Source organism: Piliocolobus tephrosceles, chromosome 1, assembly GCF_002776525.5.
Source record: "Piliocolobus tephrosceles isolate RC106 chromosome 1, ASM277652v3, whole genome shotgun sequence".
Classification (NCBI taxonomy): Eukaryota; Metazoa; Chordata; class Mammalia; order Primates; family Cercopithecidae; genus Piliocolobus; species Piliocolobus tephrosceles.
The window spans coordinates 176,343,821-176,370,593 of NC_045434.1; the positions used below are offsets into that span (position 1 = coordinate 176,343,821).

Here is a 26,773-nt window from a genome sequence, read left to right on the forward strand (position 1 = left end):
AAGACCACATGCTAGGCCATAAAAAAAAGTCTCAAGAAATTTCAGGCTATTGAAATTCCATAAATTATGCTGCCTAACCACAACAGAAATTAGAAATCAACTACAATAAGATATAAAATCCTCCAATATTTGGAAACGAAACCACATATTTCTTTTTTTTATAAGAAACAATAATCTTGTGTTTATTTGTTTTTTTATTTTAGTTTAGTTTAGTTTAGTTTATTTTTTTTATTATACTTTAAGTTCTAGGGTACATGTGCATAACATGCAGGTTTGTTACATATGTATACTTGTGCCATGTTGGTGTGCTGCACCCATCAACTTGTCAGCACCTATCAACTTGTCATTTACATCAGGTATAACTCCCAATGCAATCCCTCCCCTCTCCCCAAAACCACATATTTCTCAATAGTCTATTGGTCAAAGATGAAATGACAAAGAAAATTAGAAAATATTTTGAATTACACTATAATAAAGACACACATACCAAATTATAGAATACAGTTAAATGAGTGCTTAGAGGCACATATATTGCTTTAAATGCTTATATCAAAACAGGAAGACCTGAAATCACTAATCCATACCTCTGCATTAAAAACGTTAAAAAGTCCAGGGAGGGATAGCACTAGGAGAAATACCTAATGTAGATTATGGGTTGATGGGTGCAGCAAATCACCATGACATGTGTATACCTATGTAACAAACCTGCATATTCTGTACATGTATCCCAGAACTTAAAGTATAATAAAAAAATTAAAAAAAACTTAAAACAGTAAATTAAATTCAAAATATAATAAAGAAAGCAGAAATTAGTAACAGAAAATAGAAAAAATTAACAAAACCAAAAATTGGTTCTTTGAAAATATTAATAAAACCCTAGTAATAGACATCAAGAAGAAAAGGAAAGAAAATGTAAGTCATCAATATCAGGAATAAAAGATGAGTTATCACAACCAATCCAAACACAGTAAAAGAATAATAAGAGAATAGCAGGAACAATTTATGCCAATAAATTCTATAACCTATTTAAAATAGACAAAAAGTTCAAAAAATAACTTACCAAAACTGACTTTAATATAGATGTGCATTATGCTAAGTGATATAAGCCAGACACAAATGAACAATACTATATGAACAATACTATATGATTCCATTGATATGAAGCGTTTAGAAGAGGCAAATGCATAGAGAAAGAAAGTAGAACAGAGACCGCCAAGGCCTGAGGGAAGGGAAGAAGGATGTTACTGCTTAATGGGCACAGAGTTTCTACCTGGGACCATGGAAAAGTTTTAGAAATAGATGGTGACAACAGTTGCATGATACTGTGAATATACTTAATGTAATTACATTGTATACTTAAAAATGGTTAAAAGGCAGGAGGCTGAGGCACAAAAATCGCTTGAACTCAGGAGGCAGAGGCTGCAGTAAGCCGAGATCGCGCCACTGCACTCCAGCCTGGGTGAAGACAGTGAGACTCTGTCTCAAAAAAAAAAAAAAAAAAGTTAAAATGGCAAATTTTGTTATACGTACCTTGCCACAATTTTTAAGACTTTAAAGAAATTAATTCAAAAGGAGTTAAGATTCAAACAGAAAAGCTAAAATTACAAACTTCTAGAAGAAAACATTGGAGAAAATCTTCATGATCTTGGGATGGGCACAGATTTCTTAGACAGAATATGAGTGAGTACTAACTAAAAAAACTTACAAAGTAAAGAACATGAAAATTAAGACCTTCTGCTCTTTGAAAGACATCCTTCCAAAAAGGAAAAGGCAAGCTGGAGAAAAATAAGTCACAATATATACAGTCATGCATTGCTTAACAACAGAGATACCTTCTGGGAAATGCATTGTTAGGTGATTTCATCATTATGTGAATGTCATGGAGTACACTTACATGAACCTAGATGGTATAGCCTACCACACACATGGGCTATACGGTACTGTACAGCCTATAGATTGCTTCCAGGCAGCAAACCTGTATAGCATGTTACTGCATTGAATACTGTAAGCAGCTGTAACACAATGGTAAGTGTGCATTTAAACATAAAAAAGGTACAGTAAAAATACATGTAAAAGATAGAAATGGTACACTTGTATAGGCCACTTACCATGAGCGGGGTTTGCATGACTAGAACTTGCTCTGGGTAAGTGAGTGGTGAGTAAATGTAAAGGTCTAGGACATTACTGTCTATTACTGTAGACTTTATAGAAACATTGTACACTTAGGCTACACTATTTAACACTGCACAATAACATTATATAAACATATAATAAGTATATAAGATTATATAATACAATTATAATTATATTATTAAAAATTATGTAACTATATATTTATATAATTATATATTATATAATGATAATATATAAAATAATAACATTATATAATCATATAATTATATAATAACAATAATATATATAACATTATATAATAACATCAAGCATTGTACACTTAGGCTACATTATTTGTTTTCTTTAACAATAAATTAATCTTAGCTTACTGTAACATTTTTACTTTAAACTCTTTAATTTTTAACTTTATTCTTAAAACACATATTGTACTGCTGTACAAAAATATTTTTGTCCTCTATATCTGTAGTCTATAAGCTGTTTTTTATTTTTACATTTTAAATTTATTATTTCTTTTTAAACGTTTTTGTCCAAAATAAAGACGCAAACACGCACTTTAGCCTAGGTGTACACAGGGTCAGGATCATCAAGATGTCACTAGGTGACTAGAATTTTTCAGCTCCTTTATAATGTTATGGGACCACCAGTGTCTATGCAGTCTGTTGTTGACCAAAACATTGCAGAGTATTGCATGACTATATATATCTGATGAAATGTCTGCATCCGAAATATATAAACAACTTGTACAACTCAATAATTTTTTTATTCATTTTTTCAAAATAAGCAAAATATCTGAACACATTTCAGAAAAGATTCACAAACGGCAAATAAGGACATGAAAAACACATTCAACATCATTATGCATCTGGGAAATGTAAGTCAAAACCACAATGATATACCAGTGTACACTCAATAAAATGGCTCAAATCTGACCATAACAAGTTTTGATGTGGAAATGGGCCAAGTGGAACCCTCGACATCCCTAGTAGGAAAGTACAACAGTATAAACATTTTGGAAAATTATGTGGCAATTTTTTTACAAACTTAAACATACACTTACCAGCTACCATTTGATGGGGGTTGGGGTAGTATCTGAAATCTAAGTTTGGCTCTTCTTTTTTTTTTTTTGAGACAGGGTTGTGCTCTGTCGCCCAGGCTGGAGTGCAGTGGCACAATCTCGGCTCACTGCAAGCTCTGCCTCCCAGGTTCACGCCATTCTCCTGCCTCAGCCTCCCAAGTAGCTGGGACTACAGGCGCCAGCCACCATGCCCAGCTAATTTTTTGTATTTTTAGGAGAGATGGGGTTTCACCCTATTAGCCAGGATGGTCTCGATCTCCTGACCTCGTGATCCGCCCTCCTCGGCCTCCCAAAGTGCTGGGATTACAGGCATGAGCCACCACGCCAGGCCGGCTCTTTCATTTTTTAAAAGATTAAACATGACTGTAATCCCAGCCTTTGGGAGACCAAGGCGGGCAGATCCTTTGAGGTCAGGAGTTCGAGACCAGCCTGACAAACATGGTGAAACTCAGTTTCTACTAAAAATACAAAAAAATTAGCCAGGTGTGGCAGTGCATGCCTGTAGTCCCAGCTACTCGGGATACTGAGGCAACGGAATCACCTTAACACTTGAACCTGGGAGGCGGAGCTTGCAGTGAGCCAAGATGGCGCCACTGCATTCCGGCCCGGGCGACGGGCCAGAATGCCTTTTTTTATTATAAAAAAAATTAAAAAGAAAAGAAAAAAAAGATTAAACATATTTTAGTCAAAAGAGTTTTCATGTACCAGATACTACAACCAAAGTAACTTTGTGACCAGGTGTGTTGGCTCATGCCTACAATCCCAGCACTTTGGGAGGCCGAGGCAGGAGGATCACTTGAGCTCAGGAGTTTGAGACCAAGATGAGCAACATAGGGAGATCCCATATTTATAAAAAAGTTTAAAAAAAATTAGCCAGGCATGATGTCATGTCCCTGTGGTCCCAGCTACTCAAGAGTCTGAGGTGGGGGTATCACCTGAATCCGGGATGTTGAGGTTGCAGTGAGCCATGATCACACCACTACACTCCAGCCTGGGTAACAGAGCAAGGCCTCTCTCTCAAAAAAAAGTCACACTGCAATAAAATACACAAAAATTAAAAGCAAGAAAATGACAGTCTGGATTGGGCACGGTGGCTCATGCCTGTAACCTAGCACTCTGGGAGGCCAAGGAAGGTGGATCACTTGAACTCAGGAGTTTGAGACCAGCCTGGGTAATATGGCAAAATCCCATCTCTACAAAAAATACAAAAATTAGCTGGGTGTGGTGGCATGTGTCTATAGTCCCAGCTACTTGGGGGACTGAGGTAGAAGTACTGCTTGAGCCCAGTTCAAGACTGCAGTGAGCTGTGACTGCACCAACGCACCCCAGCCTGGGCAACATGGCCAGACCCTGCCTAAAAAAAAAATTTAAGGCCGGGTGCGGTGGCTCACACCTATAATCCCAGCACTTTGGGAGGCCGAGGTGGGTGGATCACCTAAAGTCAGGAGTTCTAGACCAGCCTGGCCAACATAGTAAAACCACATCTCTACTAAAAATACAAAAATTAACCGGGCATGGTGGCAGGCACCTGTAATCCCAGCAACTCAGGGAGCTGAGGCAGGAGAATCGCTTGAACCCAGGAGGCAGAGGTTGCAGTGAGCTGAGATCGCACCCTCACACTCCAGCCTGCGGGACAAGAGCAAGACTTTGTCTCAAAAAAAAAAAAAAAAAAAAGTAAAAATTAGCTGGGTGTGGTGGCGCACACCTATAGTCCCAGCTACTAGGGAGGCTGAGGTGGGAGGATCACTTGAGACCAGGAGTTTAAGATTGCAGTGAGCTATGATAGTGCCACTGCACTCCAGCTTAGCCAACTGAGACCCTGTCTAAACAAATAAATAAGCAAATAAGTAAGCAAGAAAATGGGAAAAGTGGGCTTTCACAATGTATTAGTTTTCTATTGCATAACAAATTAGCAAAAACTTAACCACTTAAAACAATACACATCTATTATCTCACAGTTTCTGATTCAGGAATTCAAGCACAGCTTAGCTAGGTCCTTGCTTACGGTCTCTTAGAGCTGCAAGCAAGGTGTCACCTGGGCTATGTTCTCATATGGAGACTCGCTTCAGGAAGAATCCACTTCTAAACTCATTCTCACCTGCACACAGAACATTCTCTAAAATTGACCACATACTCGGTCATAAAGCTAGTCTCAATAAATTTTTCAAAAACCAAAATCATATCAACCATCTTCTCAGACCTCATGGAATAAAATTAGAAACCAATACCAACAGGAACTCTCAAAATCACACAAGTACATAGAAACTAAACAATTTGCTCCTGAATGACTTTAAATAATGAGATTAAGGCAGAAATCAAAAAAAAATTTGAAATAAATGAAAATAGAGACACAACACACCAAAACCTCTAGAATACAACAAAAGCAGTGTTAAGACTAAAGTTTAGGCCAGGCACAGTGGCTCATACCTGTAACCCCAGCAATTTGGGAGGCAAAGGCGGTGGATCACCTGAGCTCAGGAGTTTGAGACCAGCCTGGGCAACATGGTGAAACCCTGTCTCTACTAAAAACACAAAAATTAGCCAGGCATGGTGGTGCGTGTCTGTAATCCCAGCTACTCAAGAGGCTGAGGCAGGAGAATCGCTTGAACCTGGGAGGCAGAGGTTGCAGTAAGCTGAGATCACATCAGTGCATCCAGCCTGGGTGACAGAGTGAGACTCTTGTCTCCAAAAAGAAAAAAGACAAAAATTTGTAGCACTAAATGCCTAACATCAAAAGGAAAGATCTGAAATTAACAACCTAACATCATAGCTAAAGGAACTAGAGAACCAAAAACAAGCCAAACCCAAATCTAGCAAAAGAAAGGAAATAAGAAAGATCATGGCAGAACTAAATGATATTGAGACCAAAAATACGACAAAAGGAGCAACAAAACAAAAAGTGGGTTATTTCAAAGGATAAACAAAACTGTTAAACCGCTGGATAGACTAACCAAGAAAAGAGAAGATTTAAATAAGCACAATCAGAAATGACAAAAGTGGCATTACAACTGATACCACGGAAACACAAAAGCCCCTCAGAGACTAATATAACATCTCTATGAGCATAAACCAGAGAAACCTAGAAGAAATGAACAAATTCCTCGAAACACACAAACTCCTAAGAATGAACCAGGAAGAAACGGAAATCCTGAACAGACCAATAATGAGCTATAAAACTGAATCAGTTATTAAAAAATCTATGAACCAAAAAAAAAAGGCCAGGACCAGAAGGATTCACAGCCACGTTCTACCAGATGTACAAAGAACTGTACCAATCTTACTGAAAATTAAAAAAAAAAAAATCGAGTATGAGGGATTCTTCCCTAACTCATTCTACTAAATCAGTATCATCTTGATACTAAAATCTAGCAAGGATACACCAAAAACCTACAGGCCAATATCCCTAATGAACATGAATGTAAAAATCCTCAACAAAATACTAGTAAACTGAACCCAGCAGCACATCAAGATGATAACTGGATCATGATCAAGTAAGTGGTCTTACGCCTGGGACACAAGGATGGTTCAGCATGCACAAATCAATAAATGTGATTCACCACATAAACAGAATAAAAAACAAAAAGCATATGATCATGTCAACAGACACAGAAAAAGCATTTGATAAAATCCAACATCACTTCATGATTAAAAACCTTCAACAAATTAGGCATTGAATGAAGACACCTCAAAATAGTAACAACCATATATGATAAACTCACAGCCAACAGCATCATACCGAATGGGCAAAAACTGAAAACATTCCCTCGAAGAAACGAAACAACACGAGGATGTCCACTCCCACTACTCCTATTCCACATAGTACTGGAAGTGGTAGCCAGAGAAATTAGGCAAGAGAAAAAAATAAAAAGCATCCAAATAGGAACAGAGTTAGTCAAATTATATCAGTTCACTGATAACATAATCCTATACCTAGAAAACCCTAAACATTCCTCCAAATGATTCCTAGACCCAATCAACAATTTTAGTAAAGTTTCAGGATATAAAACTAATACACAAAATCAGTTGCATTCCTATACACCAACATTCAAACTGAGAATCAAATCAAGAACTCAATCCCATTTACAGTTGCCACAACGAAATTAAAATACTTAGGAATACATTTAACCAAGAAGATGAAAAAACCTCTACAAGGAGAGCTAAAGAAAACTGATGAAAGAAATTATAGACAACACAAGCAAATGGAAAAACATCCCTTGATCATGGATAGGAAGAATCACTATCGTGAAAATGACTATACTGCCCAAAGCAATTTTAATCAAATTACCAATGTCGTTTTTCACAGAACCAGAAAAAACTATTCCAAAATTCATATGGAACCAAAAGAAAGCCCACACAGTGAAAGCAATCGTAAGCAAAAATAACAAAGCTGGAAGCATCACATTACTCAACTTCTAATTATACTATAAGGCTATAGTTACCAAAACATCATGGTACTGGTACAAAAACAGACACATAGCTCAATGAAATAAAACAGAGAACCCAGAAGTCAATCCATACACCTACAGTAAATTGATCTTCAACAAAGTTGACCAAAATAATCAATGGGGAAAGGACACTCCATTCAATGAATGGTGCTGGGAAAATTGGCTAGCCATATGCAGAAGAATGAAACTGGACCCCTATCTCTCATCATATATAAAAATTAACACATGATGGATTAAAAATTTAAGTTTAAGACCTGAAACTATAAAAACCCTAAAAGAAAACCCAGGAAAAAGTCTTCTGGACACTGGCCTAGGCAAATAATTTATGAATAAGACCTCAAAAACAAATACGACCAAAACGAAAATGGACAAATGACACTTAATTAAACTAAAGAGCTTCTGTACAGCAAAGGAAACAATCAACAGAGTAAAAAAACAACCCATAGAATGGGAGAAAATATCTGCCAACTATGCATCCAACAAAGGACTAATATCCAGAATCTATAAGGAACTTAAATCATAAGAAAAAAAAACAAATAAATCTACTAAAAAGTAGGCAATAGAAACGAACAGACACAAAAGAAGACAAGTGACCAATAAACTCATGAAAAAAAATCCAACATCACTAATCATTAGAGAAATGCAAATTAAACCACAATGAGATACCATCTTATACCAGTCAGAATGGAAAATGACAGATATTGGTGAGGATGCAGAGAAAAGGGAATGTTTATATACTGTTGGTGGGAATATAAATTAGTTCAACCCCTACAGAAAATAGTATAGTGATTTCTCACAGATCTAAAAATAGAACTACCACTTGATCTAGCAATCCCTCTACTGGCTATCTACCTAAGAGTAAAGAAATCTTTTTTTTTCTTCTTTTTTCTTCTGAGAGAGAGTCTCGCTCTGCCACCCAGGCTGGAGTGCAGTGGCACGATCTCGGCTCACTGCAACCACTGGCTCCCAGGTTCAAGCAATTCTTCTGCCTCAGCCTCCCAAGTATCTGGGACTACAGGAGCACACCACCACGCCTGGCTAATTTTTGTATTTTTAGTAGAGACAGGGTTTCACCATGTTGGCCAGGCTGGTCTTGAACTCCTGACCTCGTGATTCATCTCCCTTGGCCTCCCAAAGTGCTGGGATTACAGGCATGAGCCATTGTGCCGGACCGGGAAAAGAAATCATAAAAAAAAAATTTTTTTTTATTTGTAAAGCTCTTTTTATTCCCCTTGGGCCTTATGACATAGCATAAGAAAATTATTTTATCAAAAAGACACCTACACTGGTACGTTTATCGCAGCACCATTCACAATAGCAAATTCATGAAATCAACCTAGGTGCCCATCAACAGTGGATTGCATAAAGAAAATGTGGTACATATATACCATGGAATACTATGCAGGCATAAATAGAATGAAATCCTGTCCTTTGTAGCAATATGGCTGTAGCTGGAGGCCATTATTCTATATGAAATAACTCAGAAACAGAAAATCAAATACCATGTGTTCTCACTTATAAGTGAGAGCTAAACAATGGGTACGTGTGGTCATAAAGATGGAAACAATAGACACTGGGGAATCCAAAAGGGGAGAGGAGGCGTGGCAAGCATAGAAAAACTACCTATTAAGTATTATGCTCACTATTTGGCTGCTGCGTTCACTAGAAGCCGAAATCCCAGCATTACACTATATATCCACGTAGCAAAACTGCACATGTATCCCTGAATCTTAAATAAAAAAAAAAAAAAAAAAAAAAAAAAGGAAAGAAAAGACAAGAAAACATTTTTGGCCAATTCTGGCCAGTTCTAACTTCTATTGCTTCAGCAGAGCAAATTTCCTCTAAATAGAATTTAATTAAAAAAAAAAAAAAAAAATCTGACCAAGAGCTGCTTGGTTCATGGATGGCAATTCCAAAGTAAATGAAAACCATCCTGCTTTGGAAGACTGCTCCTCTGATCAAAGAAGGTAAAAACAGATCTGCTTGGTGGGCTGAATTACATTCTATTTTTCTAACAGTGACTGATGGAAAAACTGAACAATGGTAGAAGCCCCTGTGTTTGGGTCTTTACCGACCTCATGCGATGTAACCAATGGCTTGGCTATATACTCAGGAGAGAGGACAATGGAAATCCGGCCTGGTAAAAGAATGCTCATATGGAGCATGGCCCTAAGGAGATTTGAGGGATGCATTAAGGTGACAGGGATCGATAAGTAGACATCCCATGTGCTCCCTTGAGGTGGCTACCTTAGTCCCTGAAAAAAAGTGAGTATGGGGGCACTGCAGCAGTGCAGAGACGAGCTAAATCTAGACATGATCCTTTTGCACCCCTTCAGGTACAAATTGCCGGAAATAACTATTCTGTTTCTCAGCAATAGAAACAGAGATTGCTGATGGCTATGGGGCAGATTCTCTGGTAAGAAGGCCCTGAATATGGCTGGCAAATGAGACTGATGCTGGTAGCCCTGGGAGCCACAAATAGGTCTTGACGGGAATAGACACTGACTCTGGAGTGGGCTTTGCTTATCCCATGGAAGATAAAAATACTCAGAGTACCATAAAAAAAAAAAAAAAAAAAAACAGAACCCAAGATATTGCATGGATTTGGATGGCCCACCATCATTTCTTCAGACCAAGGAACACACTGTACAGCCCATAGTGTCCAACAATGGACAGAGTGAGTATCCTCCTTAGAGTAATAGTTTGACAGAGAAGTAGAATGGGCAATTGAAACGCTGGTTGTCTAAAACAGGTGGAGATAAAAAGCATGAAGGGCTGGTTTACAGGTGATCATAAGAATGTATGTACTAACACTTAACGTGGGACTTTTTCTCTGTTTTTCTGGTTGATCTGGGGAAGAGGAGTTAGGGAGGACGCTAGTATGACTACACAATTCTTACCAAGGAGGAGTGCACTTGTATAACCACTATAATTTTTTCTTTTTCTTTTCTTGTTTTTGCTTTTGTTTTTGTTTATTTGTTTGTTTTTGAGAGATGGAGTCTCACTCTGTCGCCCAGGCTGGAGTGCAGCAGAGCCATCTCGGCTCCCTGCAACCTCCGTCTCCCAGGTTCACGCAAGTCTCCTGCCTCAGCTTCCCAAGTAGCTGGGACTACAGGCATGCACCACCACGCCTAGCTAATTTTTTTGTATTTTTAGTAGAGAGGGGGTTTCACTATATGTTGGCCAGGCTGGTCTCAAACTCTTGACCTCAGGTGATCTGCCTGCCTTGGCCTCCCAAAGTGCTGGGATTACAAATGTGAGCCACTGTGCCTGGCCCTGTTTGTTTTTTTGAGACAGGGTCTTGCTCTGTTGCCCAGGCTGGAGTGCAGTGGCGTGATCACAGCTCACCGCAACCTCCGCTTCCAGGGCTCAAGAGATCCTCCCACCTCAGCCTCTCAAGTAGCTGGGACGACAGGCAAGCGCCACCATACCCAGCTAATTTTTTGTATTTTTGGTAGAGCCAGGTTTTGCCATGTTGCCTAGGCTGGTCTCAAACTCCTGAACTCAAGCAATCCTCCCGCCTTGGCCTCCCAAAGTGCTAGGATTACAGGTATGAGCCACTTTATCTAGCCTATAGTTTTCTTTCCTCCCCAAATCACATTTAAAAAATTTATTTTTTTCTCTCCTACTTGATGCAGTGGTCCTAGGACCAGGGTTGCAAGTACAAGTTTCTGAAACATCAGGGATGATTTCTAAGAAAAAACTGTAACTATGTTTTTAAACCTAAAGGCAAAATTCCTAAGAACATTACTGGGGTAGGTAGTGCTTTCACCCCATTTAGCAAAAGTGGGACTAACAGTGAATGCAGCTATATTGCCTGATGGTAAAAACAGCTCACAAGTTCTGCTCCTATATAACTTTGCCCTATCTGAATGGGAGTGGTCTGAGGAGGACCTACCTACTCCTAGACTTGTATTGCTGCCTGCAATCTGGAACCGCACAAGAGAGATTCTAATGTCCCTTTCAAAGGTGAAAAGGTTTGGGTATAAACGGAGAGGAGAAATCATAGCTGAGAGTAAAGAAGTGAATAAATGAGTTAGGGTTACTAACTGAGGAAAATTCAATGTTATGTTAACAGCCCGAAAGAGTCTAAGAACAAAAGATGACACTGTCTCAAGCTCAATTATTCCAGATGCATGGAAGTATGAAGCTGTATGTTTACCAAGGCCAAACCTGCTTTTGGAACTTGACAAGATTTAGGAAACTTCCAAACCTGAATGGCCTCATCCTGGGAGACATTCATACAATATGATGTACTGAACTAACCATTAATGATTGCATATACAAATATTTTTTGATATAAAAGATCTGTGGTCACAAACTAGGGGGTGACTTGTGGTGTTATGATATACATACTGGTTTTAATCTACAGTTTCTGGCTCATAAATCATATAACCCTAGTTATAGTCTTTTGTTAGAATGTTGGCTGTGTTAGGCCTCAGGGGCAGGCCTCTGACCTTCTCCAGCTCTCCTTTCACTTTAATGTTCCCCAACCTTTCTGACTGTGGGTCTTAAGGCTCTCCCATACCTGGGGCCCTATACCTGGGGCAAGAAATACTGACTTCATGAAGCTTTCATAAAAACCCAAGAGGACAGGGTTCAGTGAGCTTCAGGATAGCTGAACACGTGGAAGTTACTGAAGTGGCAAGGCTGGGGAGGGCATAGAAGCTCCCTCCCCCTTCCCCAGTAACTTACCCTATGAATCTCTTCATCTCTATCCTTTGCAATATCCTATAAACCAGTAAATATTAAAACAAAAATCTAAGAGGCTGAGTGCAGTGGCTCACACCTGTAATCCCAGCACTTTGGGAGACCAAGGAGGGCAGATCACTTGAGGTCAGGAGTTCAAGACCAGCCTGGCCAATATGGTGAAACCCCCATCTCTACTAAAAACACAAAAATTATCCAAGTGTGGTGGCGCCAATGTCTGCAGTCCCAGCTACTTAGGAGGCTGAGGCACAAGAATTCCTTGAACCAGGGAGGCAGAGGTGGCAGTGCCACTGCACTCCAGTCTAGGTGACAGAGCAAGACTTGGTCTCAAAAAAAAAAAAAAAAAAAATCTAAGAAATATAGTCATTCAAGAAAGTCTGTTTCATTTGGCATTGTTATTAAAAGAATAAAATGTATAAGAAATTATTGATTACAAGTAACGGTTTTGCTAAAAATAAAGCCAAATAAAAGTGTAACTATTTTAATAATTTGTGAATTTGCCTTTACTTTACTTCTCATTTAAATAGATGAACACATAGACACATGCAGTATTAATTCAACTATCATTTTTGACATTTTGCCATTTTCAATTGTATAAAAATTGATAATAGAATTGGTTGTAATATTTGCCTGTTTCCGTCTTTGATGATATGCTGCTTTTCTTTCATCTTTGAATGTTTTCATTTTATATCTGGATGAAAGCCATGATTTTTTGTTTTTACTTTTTTAAAAAAAACTGTTAAACAGTTTTGGAAGTCTTCCACCAAATGCCCAAAGAATTAACCTGTGAGTCACATCAAAGAAGTACACCTCATGTGGCCCATCCATGTTCATCAGTGCTTGGTTCCCACAGGTAAATGTGAAGTGGCAATCTGAAGTTGGCTCCCAGATGAACACAGAAGTTTATGGAATCTCCACATTTCTAATTTGAATTTTCCTTTACACAACTGGGTTTTGTTTTATATTTATTTATGGCTAAGTTATTCCCATCTGTGGCAGCAGAGTGGGACACTGATTTTATGGGCTGACCAATCCCAGGTATACACCCAAGAGAAATGAAAACATACGCCCATAAAAAAAAAACTTACACATGAATGATTATAGCAGCTTTATTCATAATATCCAAAAACTAGAAACAACCCAAATACCCATCAAATAGTGCTATAGTCACAAAAGGAAATACTGAAACATAAAGGAAGCCAGATACAAAAAAGCAGGTTGTTTGACATGTTCATTTATATGAAATTCTACCACAGGCAAAGCTAATCTATAGTGCGAAACAACAGATCAGTGGTTCCCTGAGGCCAAGACGTGGAAGATGGGATTGACTGCAAAACTATAGAAGGAATATTTGGGGGTAATAAAAATGTTCTATCTATTAATTGTGGTTGTAGTTACACGGGTATATATATTTGCCAAAATTCATAAAACAAAACAAAGGACCCCGAATTGTTTCTGTGGGATATAACTATAAATAATTACAGTACTGAAAATGGAAACTGAAACATTAAAAAATATTTACTGATTCATTTGATGATAACACTAAAACTCCACTGCATCTTAATAACATCTTAGTACTCATTATCAAATTAATTTTGACCTTGAGAGCCCCTGAACTTGTCCTCAAGTAAAGCGTAAGTCTGTTCCAGAATATGAAAACTAATGAAGGGCAAAACTTGGAATGTGAATTTTGACTGTCATGGTTTATAATACCTGAGTCTGAAAAGCTAAAACTGGTTAAAATCTTAGCAAATAATTTATTCAATTTTGGTGAGTCCATGTCCTTGGTTAACTGTTTACTGCCATTACCTACAATATTAAAGTTATTCTTTTATGTTGTGTAATATGCCTAGATAGCAAATATTTTGTGCCGTGCTAGAAAAATTCTCTGTGCTTCATGCTGACTTACCATGTTCTTAATCAAGCAAGCATAGGGTTCCTCATAAAAAAAAACTACAGTTATTTAAAATTGTGTTACTTTCTATGTTTGTTTATAAATGTTTTACTGTCACTTAGGTTAAATAAGTAACCAGGTATTATTTCTCAAGCACCAACAATCCTATCTTAAGTGTTTCTTTGAAGATTTGTTTTTCCCAAATCAGATCCTACGTGTAGAAAATAATAAAATAAAACTTTCAGTGTATTTTTTTTTTTTTTTTTTTAATTTGAGACAGGGTCTCACTCTGTCACCAAGGCTAGAGTGCAGTGGCATGATCTTAGTCCACTGCAGCCTCCACCTCCTAGGCTCAAGCAATCCTTCCACCTCCGCCTCCTGAGTAGCTGGGACCACAAGTGTGCACTACCATGCCCAGCTAACTTTTATATATTTTTGTACAAACAGGGTTTCACCAAGTTGCCTGGGGTGGTCTCAAACTCCTGAGCTCAAGTGATCCTCCCACCCTGGCATCCCAAAGTGCTAGGGTCAGTGTATTTTTAATACCAAAAACTATCTCTGAGATATACTAAAACATCCTCGGCAAAATCACAAAGACGTGTTTTCTCCTTTTTAGAGAAATGTTAGAAATAATTAGGTTTACTATTTTGTTATTAATGAATTTCATGAGAAAAGTTGTCTACCAGAAGACATGTTCAGTGTTCCCTAGGTTAAAGTTGTATGGGTAAAATGCTATTACTATAAATATTCTAGTTATTGTATGATTAATGGAAAACTCCTAGAGATTTGTAAATGTCCTCATTAGCCACAATGTTTCTGAGTTCTGATAGAACTCTGCCAGATTTTAGGAACAAAAGTTTAGTGTTTTCAGTCTTCTTATTTTTTTTTTAATCTCTTACAGGAAGAAGTGTTTTCAGTCTTAATTTCAGTTATTATCTAAAATACTGGTCAGGTGTGGTGGCTCACATCTGTAATCCCAACATTTTGGGAGGCAGGAGGATCACTTGAGCCCAGGAGTTGGAGATCAGCCTGGGGAACATTACAAGACCCTATCTCTACCTCGCCCAACTGCAAAAAATTAAAATAAAATAAAAAATAAATTAAATGAAATAAATAAGCTGGGCATGGTGATGCATGCCTATAGTCCCAGCTACTTGGGAAGCTGAAACAGGAGATCGCTTGAGCCCAGGAGGTTGAGGCTGCAGTGAGCTATGACAGAGCCACTGCACTCCAGCCTGGGCAACAGAGCAATACCTCGTCTCAAAATAAATAAATAAATAAATAATAAAAATTGAAAATGTTTACTTGGTAACAACCTTACTTTTAACATTTGAATCCAGCATCTTCTAGGTCAGTGGATTTTTATAAAAATATAGATGTACAGGACAGAAAATATAGATGTACAGATATTCCAGACCCACTGAATCTCTTTACTTGATACCCTTAGTATATTTTTGGTATGTTTTTGGTATCTGTATAATACCACAAGAATATTATATGTTATACATGAAGATTTCTCCCTCTCTAAAATTACGTTTATCTGTGTTTTCTAAATCAGATGTAACCTTCACTGTCTTATTTGCAATAATCTCTTACAGTTTGCTACAAGTTTTTGGACTGGCCATATTATTTTCATTTTAAATGTGACAAAAACAACTTAATTTCCTTGTTAGTTGCATTATTCTTATGAGACTCTGTCACATGCAGAGAGATTCTGTTTTGTGCTGAGGCCTGTCAACTAGAAGCCAGAGTCTGTGTCTTCAACAAAGAAGAGTTATCTCAGAGCTCCATGGAAAAGGACTGCGGCAGGTATTTTAAAACTACTGACACATCAAAGAATAGACAGGCTTCCAATGGCATGGCTTGGACAACTGGATAACTTCCAGATCATTCCAGTGGACTGAGTCAGAATTTCCAGAACTTTTTTTAGTTAAGAAGCCAACTACTAACCTAAGATCCAGTGAAATAAGAATTAGGTACACAGAACTGTATGAACTGTAAGAAATGATTATAGTAACTTGTTTGAAATATTATTTTCATGTCCATTTTCTAATATGCAAGGGAGCCAGCTGTATTCTTTGTTAAGCTATCCATAACTCTTAACAATTAAGAAGACTTTGCTCTTGTAAAATGAAACATTCCTAAATCACATCTGATTCTCACTGACCCTCCCCTAACCCAGAATTAAGAATGTCTTACTGAGTCTCCATACAGTTCAAGGCAATACAGTTATTTGAATAGGGCTAACAAGAATCTGTTCTCCTTTTAACCAGAATGTTGTAAAAACTCGTCCAACAAAGAGCTTGCCTGAAAGGTCGCATTTCAGAATCATGCTCATTTGATCAGGTATAACAAACCACTTTTAAGGAACTATGGTTGACTTTATAGAGCCAATACTTACAAAACCTTCCTGGCAAAATTGGCCTGGTATCTGGTTTTACAGGGTCCAGACTTACAGATGGTAAGGAAGGTCACTTCCTGGAAGGCCCAGGACCCTTAGGAATTCACCCAAATTTATAGTTATTACAAGTGAAATGTGATAGTTTCTTCGGCTTGCCTTCCTAGCCTCGAAATACAAATAATAGAGGCCTTTAAAAGTCCAATCTGAGATTCTTTATAAAAATTTACAGCAAAGCAAACTTAAGACGGCCTTATGGTAAATTAATATTCTGGCTACACTATGCAAATACTCAGGCCAAACCCAATGAGATCACCCTTTTTTTTTGACCAAAAATGTTTCAGATTATTTTAGATGAAAAGGTAGGAGGTTATTAAAAAAAAAAAAAAATTGGAAAAAGTTAAAAAAGAAAAAAGGTTACTAGATATTTCCAATAAAAGACTCTGCATTATTCAGAGAATACTCTTCTAGTTTGTCTTTTATTGTCTTTGAGCTACTTTACAACTCCGTGAGTTATAAGTAACTGATATTATGTGAAATAATTTCTTTTTTTTTTTTTGAAACAGGGTCTCTCTCTGTCAATGCAGGGTGGAATACAGTAGCACAATCATGGCTCACTGCAGGCTCAATCTCCCAGGCTCACGCAATCTTCCTACTTCAGCCCCCTAAGTGGCTAGGACTACAGGCAGTCACCACCATCCTGGCTAATTTTTAAAAAAAAAAAACTTTTGCAGAGACAGGGTCTTACTACATTGCCCAGACTGGTCTCAAACTCCTGGGCTCAAGTGATCTTCCTGCCTCAGCCTCCCAAAGTGCTGGGATTACAGGTGTGAGCCAGTACATCTGGTCCACAAAATAATATTTGTCTATAGGCATGCTGATAAATTCTGTACAGTAAAGGTGCAACTGACTTCCCTTCTCTCCATGGAAAAACTCAATTTTGTAATAAATAATAAATTTATTTCAATACTACACATACACATACACATACACATAACACATATCACTTTGTGGTTCTTTCACTTCTTTGAACTGGCTAATATATCTGCCATATTCTCTTACTAATAATGAGTTAAATATTTAACATGTGCCTATTTTTTAAAAAGCGATAGCTTTATACCTATTTCAAAATTTGTTATTATGCAACTATATCTCTAGAGGTAGGAGGATAAAACATATTTATTTTATTTTACAACTTGGTAGCTCTATTTTAAACGATTAAACATGTATACCTCTACTTGTACTCTTGTGCCAGACCACACCAATGTTTGGAACAAGCTCAAATGATTGCCAATTTGTGTTAAACTCTATAGCAGGGCATGGGGTCAGCGTATTGTACCACACAACATGGTCCTGACCTCACAGAGCTTACCATCTGCTATGGACTAAACTGTGTCTCCCCAAAATTCATGTTAAAGCTTTCACCCCCAATCTGACTATATTTCCATATATGTTCTTTAGGAAATAAATAAGATTAAATGAGGTCATGGGGTGGGCTCTAATCCTATAGGACTGGTGGCCTTGAAAATGGAGGAAGAAATAAGGAAGGAGGGAGAAGAAAGAAGAAAAAGAAGAAGAGAGAGATCTATGCCCCTATCCTCAGGCTAGTGTACCACATAAAGGCCATGTGAGCACACAGCAAGAAGGCCACTCTCTGCAAGCCAGGAAGAGAGGTTTACCAGAAACCTAGCATGTTGTCACCTTCTTGGACTCCTAGTTTGCATAATTGTGAGAAAATGAATTTTTGTTATTTAAGCATGTGGTATTTTGTTACAGCAGCCTGAGCTAACACTAATACGCTACTCAATGGGAGAAGGCAGACAAACAGTTCTTTATCTACAACTGATGTAAGAGCTATGAAGAAAAAGTAGAGGGTTTAATGAAAGTATGTTCTGGGAAACCCAACTTAGTTTACAAACAGCAAGGTTTGGGAGAGGTCAGGAAAGCCTTTCATAAGGAAGTGAGATGTAAGCTGGGACTTGAAAGATGAGTAGGAACTAGACTGGTATAGATGGAAAAATAACATTCCGGCTAGGCATGGGGGCTCATGCCTGTAATCCCAGCACTTTGGGAGGCCGAGGCAGGTGGATCACGAGGTCAAGAGATTGACACCATCATGGCCAACATGGTGAAACCCCGTCTCTACTAAAAGCACAAAAATTAGCTTGGCACAGTGGCACGCACCTGTAGTCCCACCTACTCCAGAGGCTGAGACAGGAGAATCGCTTGATCACCTGAGGTTGGGAGTTCGAGACCAGCCTGACCAATGTGGTGAAACCCTGTCTCTACTAAAAAAAATAAAAATTAGCTGGGTGTCGTGGCATGCAGCTGTAGTCTCAGCTACTTGGGAGGCTGAGACAGGAGAATTGCTTGAACCAGGGAGGCAGAGGTTGCTGTGAGCCGAGATTGCATCACTGCACTCCAGCCTGGCAACAGAGTGAGACTCTGTCTCAAACAAAACAAAACAAAACAAAAATTCCAGGCACAGAGAACATATTGTGCAAAACATGGAGACAAATATAGCAACCACATTGTATAGACAGTCAGGTGTGATCCTAAGAGTAAGAAAAAATTCACCAAAGGCCAGGTGCAGAGGCTCACAACTGTAATCTCAGAACCTTGGAAGGCCGAGGAAGGCAGATAGTTTTAGCCCAGGAGTTCAAGACCAGCCAGGGCAACATTGCAAAACCCCATCTCTACAATAAGTATAAAACTTAGCTGGGTGTGGTGGCGTGCACCTGTGGTCCCAGCTACTTGGGAGACTGAGGTGCGAGTACCACCTGAGCTCAGGGAAGATGGGGCTGCAGTGAGCTGTGATCACACCACTGTATTCCAATCTGAGTGGTAAAGTGAGATTCTGTTTCAAAAAAATATTCACCAAAAAAGTTTAAATGAATATATAGTAATGAAATCCGCATTTTAAAAAGTTTTTCCTGGCTATTATATGATAGGTAGACTATCATATAATAGTGATAGGGTGAGCAATGCCACATAAAGAAAGGCCAGTTAGGAGGTTATGGCAGTAGCAGAGGCAGGAGATTACAATGGCTGGGACTATCTGGACATACCAGTGGTAGTATAAAGAAAGAGAGAACACCGGTCGGGCACTGTGGCTCAAGCCTGTAATCCCAGCACTTTGGGAGGCCGAGGCGGGTCGATCACAAAGTCAGATTGAGACCATCCCGGCTAACATGGTGAAACCCTATCTCTACTAAAGATACAAAAAATTAGCCGGGTGTGTTGGCACGCATCTGTAGCCCCAGCTACTCAGGAGGCTGAGGCGGAAGAAACACTTGAACCTGAGAGGCAGAGACTGCAGTGAGCCGAGATTGTGCCATTGCACTCCAGCCCGGGTGAGGGAGCAAGACTTTGTCTCAAAAAATATAAAATAAAAAAGCCCAGCGCAAGGTGGCTCACACCTGTAATCCCAGCACTTTGGGAGGCTGACGCGGGCGGATCACGAGGTCAGGAGATCCAGATTATCCTGGCTAACGCGGTGAAACCCCATCTCTAATAAAAATTTTAAAAATTAACTGGGCGTGGTGGCGGGCGCCTGTAGTCTCAGCTACTTGGGAGGCTGAGGCAGGAGAATGGCATGAACCCAGGAGGCGGAGTTTGCAGTGAGCCGAGATTGCACCACTGCACTCCAGCCTGGGGGACAGAGCGAGACTCCGCCTCAAAAAAATAAAATAAAATAAAAATAAAGACAGAACACCAAGAGATATTTGAGAGGTATAACAGAAAAGACTTGTGAGTGTAAGGAAGAGCACAGCAACAAGAATAACTAAATTTCCTACCTTGAGGAAGCAGTACCATTTAGTAAGCTAGAGTGTAAGAGAGGACCTGAGTTTTGAGAAAGACAATGATTTCAGATTCATAAATGCTACAGTTCAGATGTCTCTGAGATATCCAGTCACATTATGGTGAATGGACAGTTATGAGATCTAGCAATACAAATGTGGGGATAATGAGCATAACAATAACTATTCTCAACATACAGTAACAAAAACGGGTTCTCAAGGATTTTCAGATCCCACCTACACAGGCAGAGCTCACTGACAACTAAGTCCATTTTTTAACAACAAAATGGTTCCCTGTAGAGATATGAGTGATGACTACGTCTACTTCCCTCCCAACCTCTGCTATGTCCTGCCTTCCCATTGGACACTTAAGAGAACCTATATAAAATTACTTCCTATATAAGACCAATTTTTAAAAGACAGGGTCTTAAATGTAACACAAAGCTATCACTCTGGCATTCAGAGTCTTGAAAGGTTGCAAAATTTCCTGATTTTCAAAGCCCCACAGAAAAACTGAAGTCCTATATCAGACACTACTGATACCTCAACAAAGGGTTTACTATGCGTATGCAGCAGGTGGTATCTCTTTTTAGCACATTTTCCAGAAGCATTGATTCAGGCATCAAGTTGCATCAGAATGGGAAAGTACATGACACTGTCAGTTTCACAGGAGCAAAGTTTGACGCATCGCATCCCTGAGGCCCAGGAACTCCTCCCTGCCCACTATGCAGTGCCTATCACTGCAGACACCAGACATTTACTTTCATCCAATATCTGGTATCCAAGTCCACTGCCCAAATAAGTAAGCTGACAAAACAAAAGGTTAACTATCCCCAAGGGCACTAAAAGACTACAAGCCACATAAGCATTATTTACATTAAGCTCCCAAATGTAGAGTCTAGGTCAGGTAACTGGAGACATAAGCATTATATATATATATATTTTTTTTTTTTTTTTGAGACGGAGTCTCGCCCTGTGGCCCAGGCTGGAGTACAGTGGCGCGATCTCGACTCACCGCAAGCTCCGCCTCCCGGGTTTACGCCATTCTCCTGCCTCAGCCTCCCGAGTAACTGGGACTACAGGCGCCCACCACATCGTCCAGCTAGTTTTTTTGTATTTTTTTTAGTAGAGACGGAGTTTCCCCGTGTTAGCCAGGATGGTCTCGATCTCCTGACCTCGTGATCCGCCCATCTCGGCCTCCCAAAGTGCTGGGATTACAGGCTTGAGCCACCGTGCCCGGCCAACATAAGCATTATTCACATTAAGCTCCCAAATGTAGGGTCTAGGTACTGGTGCTGAAATTCACAAACAAAATAAACAATCACCCGGCACGGTGGTTCCTGCCTGTAATCTAAGCACTTTGGGAAGCCAAGGCAGGCTTGAGCTAAGGAGTTCCAGACCAGCCTGAACAATACAGTGAAACCCCATCTCTACAAAAAATACAAAAATTAGCCACGTGTGGTGGCAGGTGCCTGTGGCCCCAGCCACTCAGGAGGCTGTGGCGGGAAGATCTCCTGAGGCCAGGGAGGATGAGGCTGCAGTAAGGTGAGACTGCGCCACTGCACTGCAGCCTGGGCTACAGAATGAGACCCTGTCACAAAAACAAACAAAATAACAACAGCAGCAAAAGAAAAAATCCTATTTGAGGAATTGCCATACTGTTTTCCATAATGGTTGAACTAGTTTACAATCCCACCAACAGTGTAAAAGTGTTCCTATTTCTCCACATCCTCTCCAGCACCTGTTGTTTCCTGACTTTTTAATGATTGCCATTCTAACTGGTGTGAGATGGTATCTCATTGTGGTTTTGATTTGCATTTTTCTGATGGCCAGTGATGACGAGCATTTTTTCATGTGTCTGTTGGCTGTATGAATGTCTTCTTTTGAGAAATGTCTGTTCATATCCTTTGCCCACTTTTGATGGGGTTGTTTTTTTCTTGTAAATTTGTTTGAGTTCTTTGTAGGTTCTGGATATTAGCCCTTTGTCAGATGAGTAGATTGCAAAAATTTTCTCCCATTCTGTAGGTTGCCTGTTCACTCTGATGGTAGTTTCTTTTGCTGTGCAGAAGCTCTTTAGTTTAATTAGATCCCATTTGTCAATTTTGGCTTTTGTTGCCATTGCTTTTGGTGTTTGAGACATGAAGTCCTTGCCCATGCCTATGTCCTGAATGGTATTCCCTAGGTTTTCTTCTAGGGTTTTTATGGTATTAGATCTAACATTTAAGTCTCTAATCCATCTTGAATTAATTTTCGTATAAGGAGTAAGGAAAGGATCCAGTTTCAGCTTTCTACTTATGGCTAACCAATTTTCCCAGCACCATTTATTAAACAGGGAATCCTTTCCCCATTTCTTGTTTTTCACAGGTTTGTCAAAGATCAGATGGCTGTAGATGTGTGGTATTATTTCTGAGGACTCTGTTCTGTTCCATTGGTCTATATCTCTGTTTTGGTACCGGTACCATGCTGTTTTGTACTGGTACCATGCTGTAGCCTTGTAGTATAGTTTGAAATCAGGTAGTGTGATGCCTCCAGGATCTAGAACTAGAAGTACCATATGACCCAGCCATCCCATTACTGGGTATATACCCAAAGGATTATAAATCATGCTGCTATAAAGACACATGCACACGTATGTTTACTGCGGCACTATTCACAATAGCAAAGACTTGGAATCAACCCAAATGTCCATCAGTGACAGACTGGATTAAGAAAATGTGGCACATATACACCATGGAATACTATGCAGCCATAAAAAAAGATGAGTTTGTGTCCTTTGTAGGGACATCATGCAGCTGGAAACCATCATTCTCAGCAAACTATCACAACAGAAAACCAAACACCGCATGTTCTCACTCATGGGTGGGAATTGAACAACGAGATCACTTGGACTCTGGAAGGGGAACATCACCAGGGGCCTATTATGGGGAGGGGGGAGGGGGGAGGGATTGCATTGGGAGTTATACCTGATGTAAATGACTGGTTGATGGGTGCTGACGAGTTGATGGGTGCAGCACACCAACATGGCACAAGTATACATATGTAACAAACCTGCACGTTATGCACATGTACCCTAGAACTTCAAGTATAATAATAATAAAATAAATAAATAAAAAAGAAAAAAAGAAAAAAATCCTATTTGAAAGGAATCACCAAAAAGAGGCCCCCTCCATAGCATTGGGCAAGAAAAGCCATTCAGGGCTGCTTCAATTATGAAAAAGTAAAATATAAAACTCTTCTAGCCTGGGTAAACAGATACAAGTAACTTTAGAACTTTAGAATTAGCTCGGCTAATTTTTTTTTACTTTTAGTAGAGACAGGGTTTTACCATATTGGTCAGGCGGGTCTCGAACTACTGACCTCAGGTGATCCAACTACCTCGGCCTCCCAAAGTGTTGGGACTACAGGCGTGAGCCATGGCACCTGACCCAGAGTAGGTATTAATGTGTATTTACTGAGTGATCAATTGTCTAAATGTGAGTTACTTTATCAAAAAGAGGAGGGAAAATCTATTTCTGACCCTTATTAATTAAACATTTTTAAGGCAGTTAGAGTAGGCCTAACTTTAGATATCACTAAAATAACCAAAAAATTATTTTGATATAATATAAAAATAAGAATACTCCTCCTTCTCCTTCTTCTCAGCAACTTCATTCATTGAGGACACACATTCCTGCAAGAAGCTACCTGTCTCAGGTCTTAATTTATTTCGCTTAATACTAAGAAAAGGCAAATCTCAGACAGTTTTCAAATAGAAGGAACCAAAAAAAAAAGAGGGGGGGAGGGCAGAAATAGTAGAAAAATGACCAAGTACAAATATTTGCTGACTATGATGCTGAAAAGCTACTCCTTTTCAGTTATGCATACCTACTTGGTGTATCATTCCTCTAAGAGTCCTGGGAGAGCCCTTGCCATTTACAGAAGACTCAGGACACTTGTGAAGCTAGACCTGATATTCACTGCTAGAAACTGAATTTAAAATTTAAAATGTGCCTCTTAAATAATAGAATTCATCCAAATTTAACCCATTTAAGAATTCTAAAACTAATATATATTAAAATTAAACTATAAGTAATAAAGCACTATACATACATTAAATGATCCTTATTAAGAAGAAAACACAGGTAACATTATTTTCATTTTATAGATAAGGGAACTGAGGTTTAGGAAGATAAAGTGATTTGTCTAGGTTTACAAAGCTAGTTAAATGGCATGGTCAAGACTGAACCTTATGAGTTTTCTGACTCAAGTCTCTTCATATCAAACCAAAGTAAGCTTTTGTAAACAGCCCAAAAGGCTACACAAAAATCTCAGAGGAAAGTTTAATCACGAGAGCATTTTTCACAGAACAAAATCCTAAAATGGACAGTAACAGAAAGAATTACTATGTGTTTCATACATTTAAAAATTGCATATGATGTGTACGTATACTTAATACATAAATATAAATCTTGTTGTAATCTCCTCCTTAATTAGATCTCTTTTTTTGTTAAGGAAAAGTTTAAAAGCCATTGTTTTATCACAGCTCTATTTCCTTAGGGTTCCCCAGATGTGACTTTACTAGTAAATCATGGTAAAGATGAGTATGTTGTAGGTATATACAGTACAGGTTTTTGGGCCCCAACATAGAGATTTTAATGTATTAAGTTCACACTCCGCACTTTAACAAGCATTCCAGGTGATTCTGATTGGCCAAATTTCTAATACTGCCCCAACCGAATTCCTAGAGGAAAAGCAGTCCAAGAGAATATAAGAAATTAAAATCCAGGGACAAAGACTATTTATTCATCTCCCCTAACCCTGAAGCCAGAAAAAAACCAAACAGGTTGGGAACCTATTCCATTCAACGTAGTCTCCAAACTTAGTTGTCCTTGCCTCAACTTATCAGAAAAGTTGATCTTCTCCTCATACCATGCTACAGGATAGATGTAAATGCAAAGGGTTTCCATTTTAACATTCCTATCTACTTAGCTCGAGTCTACTAAAACTCAGTAAATCCCAAAGCACAAGTGTAAGACTGTGGTGAACATTTAAGTTGTAACTTTCCCAAAATGTTACGCAAAAACTGAGCTAGAGGAGGGATTTGGAGGTGGAGAGGAATGGGGAGGAGGGAAAATCTGACCTAGTGGGAGAAGTCAGTTGGCCTGCTGGCTTCCCTAGCTCAGATACGAGTACACAGAAAGAAATATTTCTGAGTGGGATTCTTCCACATGACAGTGGGAAATGTTCCCAAGAGGGGTTCCTAAGTAGGAGATCATAATCATAATGGTAATAATCATCTACTTACAAGCTGCCTCTTCTTGGAAGGCTCAACTCCTTCTGAAAAACAAAACATACGCAAATTAGAAATAAGAACCCATCTGAGACCTGTTGGTCTACCTAAATGTCCTAGGAAATCCACAGTATTATCTTAATAATGGAAAAGGTCATATATTTCTAAATAATAACTTTTTCTTTGTCTTTTTTTTTGAGATAGAGTCTCGTTCTGTCTCCCAGGCTGGAGTGCAGTGGTGCGATCTCGACTCACTGCAAGCTCCAACTCCCGGGTTCACGCCATTCTGCCTCAGCCTCCCGAGTAGCTGGGACTACAGGCAACCACCCCCCCCCGTGGCTTTTTTTTTTTTTTTTTTTTTTTTTTTTTGTATTTTTAGGAGAGATGGGGTTTTACCGTGTTAGGATGGTCTCGATCAGGCATGAGCCACCGTGCCCGGCCTCTTAGACTCAGGCAAACTATTACTTCTTTAATCTTCCTTCCTAAAAGGAATGTCCCATAGAATATATGCAACATTTTTCCCACTAGATGGAACCATCTCCCCAGTGTAGATTACAGGCCCTCTAGGCCAGCCGTTAACTGCTGCTGAATTGTAAAGGGCATTAGTGGCAAGCATACAGAAGGAATGAAATGGGATTAGGGCAGTGGGTGATAATTAGAAAATTAAAATAGTATAGGAAATCATATAACAAAGAGATGACTTCACACACCACTGGCATAAGAAATAACCTTTACAATAACAGTTGGGGCCACTGTGACTTGCTTTCCAAGTGTATCAAGTCCTACCTCCTACCAGTCCTAAATTAACAACTATTCTTAATTTGTTTTTTATATTTTCCATATGTGTTTTTGGATTCATAAAAAATTAGTATTGTTTTACATGTTTTAAAATTATATATACATGGTATAATATTATATGTATTCCTCTGCTGACATTAGCCAACATTATGAAAACTGGGAGATTCACCCATGTGAATATATTTCACTTTAGTTCACTAATCTTCAGACAGTGGTCCAGTCTATGAATATACCAATATTTATTTATCTAT

The 26,773-nt window shown here is 38.9% G+C and overlaps 1 protein-coding gene across 4 annotated transcripts in view; it reads right to left on the minus strand.

The window, feature by feature from the left end:
• The window catches only part of MAST2 (microtubule associated serine/threonine kinase 2), a 253,329-nt gene that overhangs the window by 122,781 nt on the left and 103,775 nt on the right, over window positions 1-26,773 (minus strand). For 3 of the 4 annotated variants that reach the window (XM_023221483.1, XM_023221481.1, XM_023221485.1), the window contains exon 4: window positions 25,740-25,771. In XM_023221483.1, coding sequence (XP_023077251.1) covers window positions 25,740-25,771 — 32 coding nt within the window. The remainder of the gene's footprint in view (window positions 1-25,739; window positions 25,772-26,773) is intronic. The other variant, XM_023221482.1, reaches the window with a different exon arrangement.